We start from the raw sequence: 12,401 nt of genomic DNA on the forward strand, positions 1-12,401 counted from the left end.
ATAAATACCATCTGTTCCGGCAGATACTGCAAGCTATGACTAGCAAAGACCAGATGTGGGGGCAACCCCACATGCCTGACCATTAACCAGCTCCCATTTCCCACCTCTCGGGAGCTGGTCCCCTTTTTCCCTTCCCCCTCCCTTCACTCCTTACATTAAAAATCGGCCTTGTGCCTAATTTGCTCGGTGGGGGAGCAAATAAATACCATCTGTTCCGGCAGATACTGCCAGACCATATGTGGGGGCGACCCACATATAGACCTTGGTCAATGAAGGGGCAACCATTCATACCAGTTGTCACTATCCAGCTCCCCTACTCCCTGGGGAGTTGGTCCCCATTTCCCCTTCACTCCTCACTTTAAAAATCGGCCTTGTGCCTAATTTGCTCAGTGGGGGAGCAAATAAATACCTCAAAGTGTAGTATCTGTTCTGGAAGATACTGCAAACAAAGACCATATGTGGGGGAAACCCCACATATAAGACCTCGGTCAATGTAGGGCAACCTTTCATACCAATTGTCACTATCCAGCTCCCCTACTCCCCGGGGAGTTGGTCTCATTTCCCCTTCACTCCTCACATTAAAAATCGGCCTTGTGCCTAATTTGCTCGGTGGGGGAGCAAATAAATACCTGGTCAATATAGGGGCAACCATTCATACCAATTGTCACTATCCAGCTCTTCTACTCCCCGGGGAGTTGGTCCCATTTCCCCTTCACTCCTCACATTAAAAATCGGCCTTGTGCCTAATTTGCTCGGTGGGGGAGCAAATAAATACAAACCCTTCATACCAATTGTCACTATCCAGCTCTTCTACTCCCCGGGGAGTTGGACCCCATTTCACCTTCACTCCTTACATTAAAAATCGGCCTTGTGCTTAATTTGCTTGGTTGGGGAGCAAATAAATACTCTTTTTCTGAGCCTTTCGCTCAAGATCAAAGTGTAGTATCTGTTCCGGCAGATATTGCAAGCAAATACTATATATGGGGGCAACCCCACATATAAGACCTTGGTCAATGTAGGGGCAACCCTTCATACCAATTGTCACTATCCAGCTCCCCTACTCTCCGGGGAGTTGGTCCCCATTTCCCCTTCACTCCTCATATTAAAAATCGGCCTTTTGCCTAATTTGCTCGGTGGGGGATCAAATAAATACCCTTTTCTTGGCCTTTTTGCTAAGATCAAAGTGTAGTATCTGTTCTTTCTACATGCTGTACTTATTGTGATATCAAGTGGGGGATCACTTTTCTGTATTAATTAAATGTAAAGTGATCACCCACTTTACAACCAGTCAGTCTCAAAGCCATTCAAGTCATTATCCAGATCATTCATGTTGTTTTTGAAGGATTCCAGTTATTTTTTAAGCATTCAAGTCATACATAAGGTCATTCAATTTATCCTTAATTCATTAAAGTCATTTTAAGTTATTTACTTTTTATTTAAGTCATTTCAGCCATTTTTCGGTCATTTTAGTTTATCTTTAAGAATTTCATGTCAATCCTACATTCACGCATTCATTCATTACACGACAGCACGCGACTAATGGCTATCGGCCTTGTTATCTTTTAAACCTAGAAATTAATAACCATTAAAAAATTAACCGCCATCTTTGATTATCTTGTGTTTGACTAAGTGAAATTAATAACAACAAATTCCGAGATTATGAATCATATAATTAGTTCTCACATTTTAAAATTATACAGGTTGGTAGAAATCTAAATTTTAATGCGTTTGGTTTAGTCTGACTGTTTTGTTTTACGGCATATCAACACTTTTCATGCTATTTAATGCTGCATCCGGCAATTTTGATAAAGGTTTTCTTGCTTTAAATTCTTTATATCGTCAAATATCCGACGAACACTCAGCTACCGCTTTCCACCATATTTTGAGATTAATCAAATTTATAAAACTTACTATATCCGTCTGTCTCCATATTTTCAAACTCAATCTCGACTGAAACTAAAAGGCGCAGAGCGGCGCTAGGGGCCTCACATGTTTGGATTTTTATGGACCGTTATTTATAGGTCTTTAGCCGGTAAAAATAAATTTTAAGGGATCAAAATGGGTCAAAATTGAAAAAAACAAAATCGTTATACATTTTGTACATCCATCTTAGTTTATTTGTAATTTTTAATCAGTTCATATGCGTGCCACGTTGGTATAGTGGTAACGTCACCAGCTTTGAATGCTACAGTTTTGCTTTCGGTTTCGATAGCACCAAATACATTTTTTACTTTTGAAATAATGAATCTATAATGATTAAGACTGTGACAACAGCATATTTTTTCATTGTTTTGACTCTCGAGTATATATCCGACAGTTAAACACAGTTAATCAACCGAAAACCAACGGATACACACTTGAGCGTCAAAAGAATTAAAAGAATATGCTGTTGTCCTAGCCCTAATAACAATATATACGAACTTTCAACAAATTAAAATATCATATTTAAGCGTATTTTACGACCGGACAAAGCCAGGCGCCCTCCCGCTAGTTCTTAGTAGTAATAAGTGGATGGTTGGAATAGGAATATTAATTATGAGTAATTCGGGGTTACTTTTATATATATATATATATATATATATATATATATATATATATATATATATATATATATATATATAGTGGCGTTTGACGTGACCAGTTGATTGATCGGATCGAGCCTCTTGAACCGCCCATCAAGCCCAGAGAAGGACCAAAACTGAGTGTTGCAGTATGTATACTTGCTTTCCTGAATCGTAGACTGCTCAAATCTCGGGATACCAATCCATTGGACGATAAAAAAATGGAGGGGAGAGAAAGAAACAAAGAGAGAGGAAAATTGTTATTTTTAATTTACTTTTACTTTGCAGAACATAATTGATCTTTTTAAAAGGGGAAAAACAATAACCTCAATGTTTGATGCATGTTAGGCCAGGAAATCGGTATCTTTAGACGGCCTGATCTGATAACACTAGCATTTAATGCATTTGGTAAAAGTTATTTATTTGTTTTGTTTTGTTTGTTGTCGATGTCTCGACTGCTAAGTTTAATGCATGATTGCCCACAAAACTTAAATATAAAAAAACTTACAGAAAATAATAATGATTTTTCTTCACTTATATATTACGGTTATTAACCGCCATCTTTGATTGGATTTTTTTCTTTGTATCAGATGGGAAGAAAAAGAAAAGAAAACAACAAAAAATAAAACCCAAAAAGAAACAACGAATCACATGGGTTTCTATATGAACAAACAGACACCATTAATCTATAATAATAAAACAATCCTACGTTATAATCAAGATTTTCTACTTTTTTCACTTCCGGTTTCCGCTATGAATTTGGTTAGATAATTAAACATAATCAAACGGGTAAGAAAGCCATTCTTAACGTGGGAAAAGAGAAGCTTTTACGTTATCTGAGTAGAACATAACCATTAATCTGAAGTGACCATATCTTTCTTATCACGGTCATCATGTGTACGAAACAGAAACCCTAAGTGAAAAATAGCAGATAGTTTTGACCATAAAATGAAATCTATTCAAATATCGTGTATATAAATAGAAATACGATTTGTAAAATTAAACAAATAAAACACGAATAATTAATAATTTATTTATTTAAAACAGTTAATTATGTAATGTATAAATGTACATTTCAAAATCATCTTTAAAAGAAAGCATGCATTCCTCTCTTAGGCATGTGTATATATTCATATATTTTCATGTACAGAATAAACTCCTAAACTAATGAACTGATCATATGTGGATTTTTAAATACATATGGGCTCATAATTTTTTGTAAACGTCATCATTTAGAAGGCACATCATCCCAAACTCGATCTTCGCCCAAAATAATTTATGTACGAAAAATAGAAAAAAAAGGTACGATGATGTAGAAGAATAACCGACTCGAGTCCGCAGCAAACAATGTCAGCTAAAAGATGTGCAGTATACTTAAATATTTTTGCTATAAAATAATAAATAAAATATTGATTTGACTATGTTTTTAGCATTATCGAAAAGACTATATAAATTTATGAAATATTTATTGATTTATTTATGATTTTTTTTAGGAAAATATTTTATCTAACATTATTTGGCGCGGATATTGAGTGGCCTATTCTTCTGCTTCTGTATTGCTTTATGCAATCATTAGAATTTTTATTTCTTTTCCAAGATATGCAGTGCAAAAAAAAAAAATTATTATCGACTGACTCGCAAAACAAATCCGATATTGGAGTTATTTAGACAAGTTTTGATTTTTATTACGTGTCCATTTTAAAAAATAAGTTGGCACGTGTAAGCGTCAATAGCATACACGTGTTTGGCAAGATCCTATAATTTCTGAAATTATGGAATTTTCTACGCAAATAAGGTGAGTAACGTGAGCACATTTTTTTTTATAACATTTTACAATTATGAAGAGGTTTCCACTAAAACCATATCATATCCACCAAACAAAGGAAAATCATGAACATTAAAAACTAACGCTATATTTATTGCTTATGAGTGGGGCGGATATTCTAGTTTTCTACTAGATACCCGCGCTTCGCAGGGAGTTTTGCTGTATGCTCGAGTACCCGCTTCGCAGGTACCCGAGCGTACAGCAAAGTCCCTACCTAAACCTTTGGCTTTGACCTTAAAATATGGTGTGCAATATCTCCAGGTGGGGGACCATTATCATGCCAGGTTTGGACATGTTCGGTTCATTGATGTGGACACACACACACACACGAACGCTAAAACAAACTTGAAATTATTTACTCGATTAAAAGTTCCACATTTCGTAAAACTGTTGCAGAACTGACTTTTTTCTATATACAAACAATTAGTCACCAAATTATCGTTGCGAAAATGTAAATATTTCTTCATAAAAAATTAATTAAAAAAAGAATGATAAAAGCTATAATATAAGCGGAAATAAATATAGAGGCAAATATTCTCGGGCAGAGCCGGGTAGGGATAGCTAGTTCTGATAGTATGCATTCATCATAATAGTTTATACAGGGTGCAGCATAAAGATTTCTTATGTTTTTTAATAGTAATAAAATTAATTTTTCATGAGTCTGCAGGTTTGGTTTTTGTATTAAGTAAAATCTATTCTTCATAGACGCTAAATTTGTCGAAGAAGGGGGTTTACAGGATGTTCGTATATATATATATATATATATATATATATATATATATATATATATACACACACAGAGAAGAAACAGAAAGTAAGACACAGGAAATAAAAAAATCGAACGCGAGGTCAACGAATTCCTTCAGCAAAAGTCAAGACTTGAAATTCATTGAAAATACAAAACCAAAAAAACATAAGAACTTAACCGGGATCTGAGTGAGTTATGCAGTTGTGGTGTATACTGCATTGTTTTAGTGCTATTTTACCAGATGTCTGGTTAAGGTGTAAGAACTGAGCCTATGATCTACGTTAAATGGTGATGAGAAAAAGATAAAGTACTTTTGATGCACTTGCGGCGTAGAAAAGAGGATTTAATTTTGAAAAACGTGCAGTTTTTCAAAATAAGAATTATGAATAAAAGTGTATGATTAATGCATTAGCAGGATTGTTGTGCCTTAGTTCTTATTTGTGTTCGTAAACACTATATTTGATATAACTGGCCGTACCACCGATACAATAGGTATATCAGAATTTTTGTAGGAATTTTTGACACCCCTAACACGAAACTGCGAATAAAATATAAAAATCTCGTAATTTCTGTTAAAAGTGGGTTATTTATTTTTGTATAGATTATATACTTCCAAAATAAACTATTAAAATTGTTTTAAACGTAATAGAAATTTTTTTTAAGCAGTAATGAATTTTCCGAACTCAATATTTTTCAATTTTTAAAATTTAAAAATCTATCAAAATTTTTCTATTGATTCTATTTTTACGATATTTTCAGGGTCAATGCGAAATTTTATGTTCTTTCCAATATATAATATATAATATCTTAGACAAAGGTTTTTTTTTAAATTCACGCACCCCCCCATTTTCAAGTTTCTATTAAAAAGTAAATAATTAATTTACTCACCGAAAAGTAAATAATTAATTTACTCACAAATTGAAGAAAAAAGGTCAATAAATAATATATTCAAATTTAAAACAAAAAAAAAAACGTAGTGTTTTTTAGAATTTTACCTGTAAAGTTTGAAGTTTAAAACCTTTTTTTTAAACAACGTTATTTGTTTTTTCTTTTTTTCTTTTTTTAATGGAACCTTGGTCCTTGCTCCTTTAATTGAAAAAAAAATTAGAGCTTGAATTACATTTTCGAGGAGTTATAAGCTTGGAAATTCACGCCTCCCATTTTGAAATGTCTATTAAAAAGTAAATAATTAATTTATGTACGAAAGTCTTATATATCACAAATTGAAGAGAAAAGGTCAATAAATAATATATTCAAATTTAAAACAAAAAGAGAACAGTTTTTTAGAAATTTACCTGTAAAGTCCGAAGTTTAAAACCTTTTTAAAAAAAACACCACGTTTTTTTTTTTTTTTTTTTTTTAATGAAACCTTGGTCCTTGCTCCTTTAATTGAAAAAAATTAGGGCTTAAATTACATTTTTCGAGGAGTTATAAGCTTGGAAAGATGGGTGGAATTATTCACTATTTTTACGAAATTTCTGACACACCTAGTGTATGAGTTAAAATCAAAACAATATAAATTGTTATGTATTTGTGTCGCTGTAAAAAAAAAAGAGAGAAAAAAGTGTACATATTTATTCAACGTATTTTTAAAAGTGTATATATAGACATTGAACAACCCAACCTTCCCATACACACACATAGTTTCCTTCCCGATATGGGTAGGATTCTATCACTGTTTCCATTTCATTTTCGTATGGTCTATGATCGTTTTCTTTTTTTGCATTTTTCCTTTTAATATCCTGAAGATGTCCTCTGCAATAGGGACGAAACGTTGATCATTTCATAAATTCATTCGGTTTTTCTTTTTTCAAAACAACACACATATATATATATATATATATATATATATATATATATATATATATATATATATATTCTGCCTTTTGGATTACTTTGGATCATCTTCCAATTACACGATTCCCTTGGATTTACTTGTGCGAATGGAAATTTAACTAACTTTCTTGAATTTTGCATTTTTGGATTTTACCGTCATTGGATATTTTACCCTTCACCAGACTATCCATTCCCGTGAAATCGCTCTTTTCTTCACCATATTCCCACAGCTTCACCTTTTGTTATCAAGTAAGATCTATCACTTCCCGCATTTTGCTAAATCCTACCCTCTGATGAGAAGGAAAGTATTTCTTCGAAACTCCGCGGATTAAGGACTATCCACTTATTTAGTGCTTCCTTTTTAAAATTAAATATGTTTTTAACTCTTTTTCAAAGTGTTTTTAACATGTTTTATTAACTACTTGTTCTCATATATTCATATATATATACATATATACACACACACACACACACACACATATATATATATATATATATATATATATATATATATATATATATATATATATATATACTGTTGTCACTGCTAGTTTCGTTTTACTAACCCGTGACGGCAGGTTACAGTGGTTCAGTGATTAGCGACACGATTGACAACTTGGGTGTCCCAAATTCGAATCCAGTTCCTTAAAAAAAAATCACTTTCACTTGGGATTTTGGCGACCTTCGCGCGATCTCTCCCGTAAGAATTTCTCGAAAGAATTCTCACAAGATAAATATCGTCGAAAACCAATGACAACAATAAAATCTTCGGATTGATAAGATATGTTGATAGTTAGATCGTGATAGGATTCAGAGGAGTTTGAGAAACGTATATAATTATTAGTCGGACCTTCTGTAATTGAATTGTCTGATTTTTGTGGATAAATGCTTGTATGGTAGTTGTGTTATTGTCGTTTTTTATTTCCTATGGATGCACGTTTTCGTACATTGAAATAGAATACATAGAGATATTAAACACACAGACATACACACAGCCACACACACACACACACACATATTTTTTGTAGTGTTAGTTATATTTTATTGCTTTTATTTTCTACTAAAATAAATCGTTTATTCATTAAACTTAAACGGTGGTTTGGTGATATACTTAGCCCAATCAATTAATTGATCGTTGAGAAAGGTATACGTCTACATTTACAAGACTTAAATAGCTTCCTAGAATTCTTGATTTATAATCTATCATCGATTACAGTTGTTTTCCTTGGAAATATTTGTAAGGCTCCGATGTTTTCTGTAAATGATCGGAAAGATTTTTAAAGGATTCAAGAATGGAATCTAGTCTACTTTACAAAAATATCATCTGGTTTACAAAAACGACCTTTACACACAAGAATGATTTCTGTTCTACAAGAATAATATTCAGTTTGCAAGAATATCATCTGGCCTACAAGAATATCATCCAGTTTTCAAGAATCGCATTTTGTCTGAAATAATGTCATCTAGACTACAGGAATATCATTTGATGTACGATAATGATTTCTAGTCTACAAGAATGACATCCTGCCCACGAGAATGATATTTGATGTACAAGAATTACATCTGGTCTATGAGAATATCTTCTGGCTTGTAAAAACGACTTCTGACGCACAAGAATGATTTCTGTCTTGCAAGATGAACATCTGGTCTTCGAGAATGATATTTAGTTTACAAAAATGTCATCTAGTCTACAAAAATGTCATCTGGTCTACAAAAATGTCATATAGTCTACGGAAATGTCATATGGTCTACAAGAATATCACATAGGCAACAAAAATGTCATATGATATACAGGAATGTCATCTGATCTACAAGAACTACATTTGGTTAACAAGAATATCATTTTATGTAAAATAATGACTTCTAGTTTACAAGAATTATATCTTTTCTACAAAAATAGTATTTGGTATACAGGAATTATATATGGTCTAAAAGAATGGCATATAGTTTGCAAATATGTTATCTGATCTACAAGAATGGCATCTAGTCTGAAAGAATGACCTCTAGTCGGCCAGAATGACATCTGATCTACGAGAATGACATCTGGTCTACAAAAATTACACCTTGTTGAAGACGAATATATTTCTGTTAAATTCTAAAGAATTAAAATTCGAGATGATCGTAGAGAGCTACGCTGAGGACAATAGTCCGAAAAAAAACGCAAAGAAAGAAAACATAAATAAAAAACAGATTAGGTTAGTATTATCAGTGTGAAAGGTGGTTATAAGTTAAATAATTGGATCTGCTGAAACAAAGTCTGTTGACTAATATCAATGGTAAAGTTTGTTCAAGTGACTCGTACGATGGCACGACAATGATTCGATCCCGGGGAGCAATCAATCGTTCAACTTGTTCTAGGTTAATACCCTTGCCAACAACAATAGCGTAGAGTTGGATACCCCGAGCGTGGGCTCTTCGACTTTCAATCTGGATACTTGGGTCGTCCAGTTTAATTTCTTTGTCCAAGAAAAGCAGACCAATTTGGCGCGCCCGGCGGCGATACGTCCGCTTTCTGTGATAGAAGACGTCGAATCGAAGTTGCTGGATCATCGATTTCGGTGTTCCGTATTGGAAATCGTCGATTTTGCGGAGCAGTTTCGTTTTGTTCATGATGGAACCAATCGGGATGTCATGGTTAACTAGGCACTCGTCAAACATGGTTCCGACCCGGAAAGGACCGTCAGTACCGAACATTTCTACGACCTCGGCGACGACTTTCATTGCACTCTTCGTCTTCCGCTCGCCGAGACGGTTGTGACTTAGCATAAACATGACGTCAGTTGCCTGGCTGGAGTTACACACTACAAAAAAGAAAAAAAAGAAAAAGAAAAGAAAAACATTATAAGTATATATGTATATATCTATCGGTTTTACTAAATATGTACGACCAAAATTATTCCCGATTATTGCAAGATTGACTTCTCCTGCTGTTTGTTGTATAGAAACAACGTATAAAGTTGTTTGAATCAGCAGGAGCGAATCGGACAATTTAGTCGTGCCGGATTTTAATCGTACATCAGGAGGTTTACTTAAATTATACTAAATTGCACGATTATTTCCTCCTGCTTCTGATTTGCTATTAAAGCAACTTTTACATGTGTTTGTAAGCACAAAATATAAAAATCTGTTGTGGTATCATTAAAATAAATAATAAAATGACTTTACAAATTTTAATCGAGGGTTACTTTTAGCAAATATATTTTTAGATTCATATAAAAGGTATTTATAGAAATATTTTTTTTAATATTATTTTTTTGGTTAAAAGTCTTTGTAAAAAAAAAGTTTATTTTTTTTAGATTAGTCGTGCCTTGGTTTTACTAATTATGCACGACTAAAAATTGAACACGATTTTATGTACGCCTAATCAAAGCCTGAGGCAATTATTTGGCGCACTATACTGAAAAAATAATCGTCTCAGTCGTTAAGGGTTTAATTATACAAAACCACTTCGTCACGGGCCATTTACTGAGTTCGCTAGCACACACAAAAAAAAACAACAAAAAAAAACCTAAAAAAAACCCCAAAAAACCTTGTCTTATTAAAATAAATAATAAAGTGAATTTACTCAAGTTCCAGTTGAAGTTATTTTTGGTAAATATCCTTTTAGCTTCATATTTAAAGATATTTGTAAAACAAACTATTTTGTAAAAATCTTTCTCTCTTAAGCCAGAAAGTAAACAAAATAAATAGAAACACAACTATTTATGTGTTGCGAGATATTTAAAATTTCGTTATAAATTTTCGTTTTAAAGTTTTAGAATATAGTTTGTTAAAATAATCAAAGTTAAAGAAAATAGTATTTGGCATATTTAAGATTTAGTTTGAAATTTTTTACTCCAGTTTAATTAGTTTAATTAAAAAAAAACTAGCAGTAATGGAGAATATAATAACTTTTAAAAAATTGATTTCCTTTGATTGTTTTTTATTTGTCAATGTACGCTGCTTGTCCAACTAGCAAAGGTTGTTTATTCCGAAAGTCGTTCTTAACATGGGGAGGTTGTTGTGGTAATACTGAAAGGCATTTTCTTATTTTCAATCTTAAGAAATGTTAAGAATGGCTTTCGGAATAAACAGCGCACATTAACTTGTTTTTTGTTTTTGTTTTGGGAAATGAATCAGTCGCATTATCATAAAACGGAACTTTATGCAATATTATTATTAAAAAAAAAGAAAAGAAAAAAAAACAAATAATAAAAAAATAATAGTTATTTACTTGCCTCCCAACGAGAGCGGTTGTGGGGAGAACTAGTTCCCCTAAAAGAGGCACACGGGGTTGGAAACATTACTTCAGTTTTCAACGATTTATTTTACTTTTTTTAAAAACCTTTTTTCTAGTGTTACGTTGTTATTGTGTTACAAAATTCAAATTAAAAAAAAAGTCACTTGTAAAATTTTATTTGATAAAAAACAAACAAACAAACTCTTGGCTGAAAGTTGTGATTTTGGATAAATTCGTTTTGTTTTTATTTCAATAATAAAGAAATAAATGTATTTATTTATTTTACAAAGATTAACAATAAAATAAACTGGCACTCTGGGTTGAAAAGGTCTAAGTCATTAAGAAGTGGTTCCAAATAATCGCGACTGTCACTAAAGTTGTTGATTTGAACATTTACTTTCTTTTGCGCTGACGGACTTAAGTAGATCACTTGTGTAAAAGGGAATATTTAATAAAAATCAGGAATTTCCTTTAGTAAATATCTTTTTAGTCGCGTGCAAGCGACTCTATAAGTCACTCCATCGGTCAGTCAGTCGGTCGGTCTGTCGATCTGTCCGTAACACTTTTGTGCTTGGCCTTTTTGGTTAAGATCAAAGGTCTGTTGTTAATAGATGCTGTTCTTAGCTTTTTAAGCTTTTCTTGGACTTTTGGCCAAGATAAAAGTGTAGTACCTGTTTCGGCAGATATTGCAAGCAAAAACCATAAGTGGGGGAAAATCTCACATATAAGACCTTGGTCAATGTAGGAGCAACCCTTCATACCAATTGTCACTATCCAGATACCCTACTCCCCGGGGAATTGGTCCCCATTTCCCCTTCACTCCTCACATTTAAAACCCGCCTTGTGCCTAATTTTCTCGGTGGGGGAGCAAATAAATACCCTTTTCTTGGCCTTTTGGCCAGGATCAAAGTGTAGTATCTGTTCCGGCAGATACTGCAAGAAAAGATCATATGTGGGGGCAACACCACATCTAAGACCTTGGTCAATGTAGGGTCAACCCTTCATACCAATTGTCACTATCCAGCTCCCCTTCTTCCCGGGAAGTTGGTCCCCATTTCTCCTTCACTCCTCACAGCAAAAATCGGCCTTGTACCTAATTTGCTCGGTGGGGGAGCAAATAAATACTAACCCCACATATAAGACCTTGGTCAATGTAGGGGCAACCCTTCATACCAATTGTCACTATCCAACTCCCCTTCTCCCCGGGGAGTT

At 33.3% G+C, this 12,401-nt stretch overlaps 1 protein-coding gene and 2 pseudogenes across 1 annotated transcript in view; 2 read left to right on the forward strand and 1 right to left on the reverse strand.

Moving 5' to 3' along the window:
- The first annotated feature begins 1,151 nt into the window (after positions 1-1,151).
- Positions 1,152-1,282, forward strand: LOC145260070 (U2 spliceosomal RNA; annotated as a pseudogene).
- Positions 1,283-8,018: 6,736 nt separating this feature from the next.
- Positions 8,019-12,401, reverse strand: part of LOC145259932 (matrilin-1-like) — a 185,512-nt gene continuing 181,129 nt past the window's right edge. Inside the window, exon 7 of the mRNA XM_080117893.1 lies at positions 8,019-9,771. Coding sequence (XP_079974019.1) covers positions 9,176-9,771 — 596 coding nt within the window. The 3' untranslated portion in view covers positions 8,019-9,175. The remainder of the gene's footprint in view (positions 9,772-12,401) is intronic.
- Positions 12,067-12,192, forward strand: LOC145260116 (U2 spliceosomal RNA; annotated as a pseudogene).

Source organism: Euprymna scolopes, chromosome 35 (genome assembly GCF_053919585.1).
Source record: "Euprymna scolopes isolate OS-2025 chromosome 35, ASM5391958v1, whole genome shotgun sequence".
Taxonomy (NCBI): Eukaryota; Metazoa; Mollusca; class Cephalopoda; order Sepiida; family Sepiolidae; genus Euprymna; species Euprymna scolopes.